At 43.7% G+C, this 5900-nt stretch overlaps 1 protein-coding gene across 1 annotated transcript; it reads right to left on the reverse strand.

The window, feature by feature from the left end:
• Positions 1-2500: 2500 nt before the first annotated feature.
• Positions 2501-4930, reverse strand: LOC145350633 (putative G-protein coupled receptor 139). Its single transcript, XM_080199843.1, has 2 exons — positions 4864-4930; positions 2501-3402 (listed from the first exon to the last, which is right to left on the reverse strand). The coding sequence occupies exons 1-2, from the start codon at positions 4928-4930 to the stop codon at positions 2501-2503; spliced, it is 969 nt and encodes a 322-aa protein (XP_080055969.1).
• Positions 4931-5900: the final 970 nt, after the last annotated feature.

A 5900-nucleotide genomic window follows, 5' to 3' on the forward strand; every position in this document is an offset into this window, starting at 1 on the left:
TCCCAATATTCCAGGAGCCAGAAGCTTTCTCTCTGGAACCACCTCTCTATCCACACAATTACCTGCTATGTCCATCTATTTCTGTCATATTAGCATGTGGCATCGGGAATAATTCAGAGATCACTGTTCTGCTTCTCTCAATCCTTAAACTCATAGTGAAGGACCTCATCTCTCATCCTCTCAACGGCATTGGTTCCCACATGGACCATATTTCTGCCTCCTCCCCTTCCACCAATCTCCCCCCCTCCAAATCAGAATGTTCCACTCCCTCTCCGTGATGTCTCTTACCCTGACACTGGGGAGGCACCATCCCATACAGGAATCGTATCAACAGTAACAGAGCTGCTTCCCTGTCCCTGTAACTGTCAAATCCAGAATTATTGCTGAATTTCTTCAATTTGCAGTATTCCTCTGTCTCAGGATATCAGGCTCTGGGCTGTGCTCCTCCAGATGGTCATCACACTCACCAGTACCCAATGCTGAATATCAATGCACCTGCAGGTGCAGCAGGTGGTCAGGAAGGCGATGCCGGAGTTGAGGGGGTTGAGCTATGAGGAGAGGCTGAATAAACTAGGCTTGTACTCGTTAGAGTTTAGAAGAATGAGGGGAGATCTCATTGAGACATATAAGATGTTGAATGGGATGGATAGGATAGAGGTGGAGAGGCTCTTCCCGCTCAGAAAGGACAGTAGGACTAGGGGGCACAGCCTCAAGATAAAGGGGGGGGCGGTTTAGAACAGAGTTGAGGAGAAACTTCTTCACTCAAAGGGTGGTGAATCTCTGGAATTCTCTGCCCGTTGAAGTGGTGGAGGCTGCCTCGCTAAATATTTTTAAGACGCAGGTTGATGGGTTTTTGATAAGCGAGGGGATTAAGGGTTATGGGGAGAGGGCGGGAATGTGGAACTGAGCCACGACAGATCAGCCATGATCTTATTAAATGGCGGGGCAGGCTCGAGGGGCTAGATGGCCTACTCCTGCTCCTATTTCTTATGTTCTTATGAAAGATTACCATATTCTCAGTGGATTCCTGCCCCTCCTGTCCCTCTCTACCCTCCCAGGGTGAGCAGTCACTTGCTATTTTGATTTCTATTGTGGACTGAGCAGATCCTTGAAACTGTGAAACTGGAAATATTCAGTCACCCACCTGCCCTGAATGAACCCTCTCATCCCAGAATCCTCAGCGTGATTCCAATCTATTGGAGGCAGTTCCTCCAAACTCAAGTCTCCTGGAAACATGGAGATCCTGAGGTTAGCACATGGCACAAGGATTGCAGGCTACAGGGTGAAGCGCTTCCTACATTTCTATTAGAACAATCACCAATGTTGTGAACCTGGACATTGAGTTGTGACAGTCACCCTCTCCATTCACTCACTCACTCACTCGCTTGCTTGCTCACTCACCCACTTATTCATTCAGGCCCTGTGTCTTCCCCGAGTCTGCTGCAAAAGACCCTTTCCAGGCTTGCTTGAAGTCTATCTGGGTCCACTGTAAAAAGGTCCTCCCAAGATCGACATGAGGCCTCCACAGGCCCATCTGGAGATCCCTGAGCTCTGTTCAGCTTCCTCCCCACCATTGGTACCCCCACCTCACCACACCTCAGATTAAGTTATAGTAAGGGCAGCCTGATGCCTCTAGTGTCCATCTGGGCCACATCCATCATCTCCCCACCTTACACGGGCCTGTTGTAGTTGCTCTGAGCTCCCCCATGCTGCAACCCATTGTTCAAACACACCTGGAAATTGACTGCATTTGTCTTGTCCAACCACAGGCTGCATTCTCCCTGTATTTGCTGCTGATTGGCTCACTAGAGTATCAACAACTAAAAGCATGGAGAAACCAACCTCTGATTGGATGATTGGGCTCCCAGCATTTTTCAAAATTATGTCAATGCTTGTGCCCACTGATCTGTGTCAACTTGTAGTCCAGCACTGAATACAAAATTGTCACATTACCTTCAACCTCCTCCACAGCCTTATCCCTGCCACTCTAAACAGCGCCAGTCTGACAACATTCCAAGAGCTCTGCACTCCTCCAACTCTGACTATTTGTTCATCTTTCATTCCACCATTGTGTTTAGTGCCTCCCATTGTTGGGATGCTATAGTCCAGGATTCCCCCTTTAAACATTTTCATCTTGCTCTCTCCTTCTTTACACTGCTAGTTAAAGTCTAACCCTTAAAGTGATCTCTCTGAATCTTTCCTTCTATGGGGTCAGGTTTTGTTAGATTATCCTGCTGGGAAGAGCTTTGGGTATTTTGTTGCATGAATGGTATGGTAGAAACAAAATAAATAATTGTAGCTTTGTTTTCATGAGAATGATATTGTATTGCCATTTCAGCATCATAGCTAAAGTATCAGTACAATAAATGTATAGTGGATAATTTCTAACAAACAATTAAGTATTAACTTGGCCTAATAAATAAAATAAGATCAAGTGCTTGAGGAAACATTTTGTTTTTTGAATCACATAAAGTACCTAATGTTGGGGACTATTTAGCTCTTACTGATGTTTGATTGATCTGATGATCCAAGTGATCGGACGTTTCAAGACATATTGCAAATCCTCTCTGAATTTCCTCTGGGTCACGGCATAAATAAAAGTGTTTGTGCAACAGCTCAAGAGCTGCAGCATAAAGCCAATTTCCTGGGTATATTGTGAAATATAGGAAACAATGAAATTGTCAACAGCAATCCGTACATATATTGAATTCACCATGAAGACCATCCACAGCAAAATGAAATTACCTGATACGACAAACAGCAAAACAATGGAATTTTTCCTGCTCTCCAATTCCAAATCTTTCTGACCTCCCACAACATTCGAGCCCCGGATTCTCCGACGGGCTCTGTTGGCCACCAAGATGTTTCTGACAGTCAAAGAGTTCAACAACAGAATCAGAAAGAATGGGAGCCCTGGGGTGAGGATGTGATGAAGAGACTGAATGGCTGACCAGAATGGTGAGTAGAAAGCTTGATTTGTTATATAGCAAAACCATGAGTAAGGAAGAAGGGTGTATCCATTGCCAAGTATGAAGTACCAGAAAATATTCTTCAAGCAGCAGATGGCTGTCACCACTGCGATAGTCACAGCTGCCTTTTTCTTGGTGCAGTATTTGGCTTTCAGCTTAGGACAGCAGATGGCCACGTATCGGTCAATGGTGAAAGCCACAGTGAACCAAACAGAGCAATCAGTGACAGCATAGAGTAACATTGCGTGGATATTACATACTTTCAGCTTGGTCACAAAGTGAAAATGAGAAGAGAAAATAATGGGGAGCCTCCGCATGATCAGATCCAGGATGACGATCAGGTCAGTCATGGACATCGCCATCAGATAGTGGGTGACACAACTGGACAGACCACATTTTCCCCGGGATAAGATCATAAGTGTTACCACATTCACTGTGTCCAAACAAGAAAAGAACAAATTAGAAACCAGGCTCAGAACATTCTGAAGGAATTCCTGTGTACAAATTGTAACTTTAGCCAAATTATTTAATGACAATGGGGTTTTACAGGAAAGAGAGAAGATAATAAAATCAACAGAATAAAAGGAGGCCATTCAGCCCATTGTGTATTTGTGAGCTCTCAGAAAGAGCTTTCCAAATAGTCCGATTCTCCTGCTATTTCCCTTTGTCTCTGCAAATGTTTCCCTTCAATATTTATTCAATTTACAAATGAAAGTTAATTTGGGAGCTGCTTCCAGCTCTCTTTGAGATTGTGCATTCCAGCTGAGAATAACTCACGACAGACAAAAAAAATTCTTTTCCTCTCTTTCCTTGTCAATTACCTTAAATCTGCATCTTCCTCCAACTCTCCCAACTGTCAAAAAGTGTAGACAGGACAAAACTATCAAAACATTTCCAACTTTGAACATCTCTATGAATTCTCCCCTTAACCCTCTGTGTTCCAAAGAGAACAATCCTAGTTTCTTCAGTCTCTCCGCATCATTGAAGCCCTTCATCCCTGGTCCCAATCTAGTAAATCTCCTATTGTGGGCACTTAGAGGGTGATTTATTTTAACCTTTACCAAGGAAACGAAACAAAAGGCCTTGGGCAAGGTACGGGGGAGATTGATCAGAATGATAGATATCCCAGGCTATGTAAGAACAGGCAATAAATTCTGCCCTTGCATTTGATGAATAAAAACAACTCAGTTGCCCACTAGATGTCACTGCCTCACATGAGCAGTCCAGTCACTGAGAGAGATAGTAGAATGTCAGTTTATCCCTGGATAGAGACCACAGCAATACATTGCAATCTGAAGAAATCAGAAAAGGAAAAGTGCTCAACCCAGACATTGGAAAACACAAAGCAGGAACTGAGAGCCGGCAGGTCATAAAAGCACCAGTGTTATTGAAAAGAGAAGCAAAAGACATTGCAATTGATTCCCAGAGAAAGGCTAAAACAAAATGAGGTCAATCGAGTTGAATTGATTGAAGTCAGAATTGGATTTAGCTGCAGATATGTTAGAGCAAACAGCATGCATTTCCCAACATACAAACACCTTAAAATTCACAAGGAATTGTTAAAATATTAAGAACATCTTCCCAAGCCCACCTACCCCCACAATCCCATGCATTTAACATGGCCAATCTACTTAATTTACAGATCTTTGGACTGTGGGAGGCAACCGAAGCATCCAGAGGAAAGCCATGCAGATGTGGGGAGAAGGTGCAATCTCCACATTGTTACCCAAGGCTTGAATTGAACTTGGGTCCCTGGCGCTATGAGGCAGCAGTGCCAACCTCTCTGTTGCCATGCCTCTCACATGTCACTGGAATATCAAGACGACTGACGATGGGATGTGACTGAACAGAAAAAGCAGTGTTAGTTATAGAATGGATGATTGTAAAGACTTACCAGGAAGACCAATAGAAACAAGAATTGGATAGTAATACTTTTGTATATCATAAAGTATCCAAAGCATAGTCGCACCTGTCTGTGAGATAAAACACAACTCCTGGTTTCTGTCCAAGTTCCACAGATGCTTTGCAGTGATACGTTTAACGGAATCTCCTATATGTAGCAGAGAAAAGCGTTCAAGTGACAGATTGGTTCAGGAGTAAGTTGCATAACTTACAGTCATTGAATAAACAAGTTCATTTAACCCCTTCCCAGGCAAGTATTTTTTTCCAGAGCCAAGTCAAGTCACTGTGTTAAAGCAAAATACAGCACATGTGGGAAATCTGAAATTTAAAACAAAAAATGTTGGACTGGAAATGTTGGTTGTGATTCTCCCAAAAGTGCTGAATTGGCACCAAAACTATTTTGGATTGCGACAGTTCTGACAAGTCAGCTTCTCACCCGAATCTCTGCACTCTGTGGAATGCAGAGGGCCTGTTGTAGGTAAAATAATACCTCAGACTGTTAGTGAGCCAAAATACAATGGTTTTTATTCCAAAGCTTTGGGAGGAAACTTACAATGGATTACCAGACTTCTCATAGAACACCGACACAAGTGGGCATTTATACATTATGAGCTCCAGCAGGAATCACGATTCAAAGTTCCAACTCCTGCCAGACCTCCAGTTCTTCCTTCCTGGGTTGTGATGCAGCCATGATGTGGATGTGCCGGCTTTGGACTGGGGTAAACACAGTAAAAAGTCTGACAACACCTGGTTTTAGTCCAACCGATTTATTTGATAGTAAACACACAAGCTTTCGGGTTAGTCCCTTCGTCAGGTGAATGGAGAGTTCACTCTCCATGTCAGGTGAATGGAGAGTTCACTCTCCATGTCAGGTGAATGGAGAGTTCACTCTCCATGTCAGGTGAGTGGAGAGTTCACTCTCCATGTCAGGTGAGTGGAGAGTTCACTCTCCATGTCAGGTGAGTGGAGAGTTCACTCTCCATGTCAGGTGAGTGGAGAGTTCACTCTCCATTCAACTGACGAAGGGAC

This window comes from Carcharhinus amblyrhynchos, chromosome 12 (assembly GCF_965287045.1).
Source record: "Carcharhinus amblyrhynchos chromosome 12, sCarAmb.v2.hapA, whole genome shotgun sequence".
NCBI classification, from domain to species: Eukaryota; Metazoa; Chordata; class Chondrichthyes; order Carcharhiniformes; family Carcharhinidae; genus Carcharhinus; species Carcharhinus amblyrhynchos.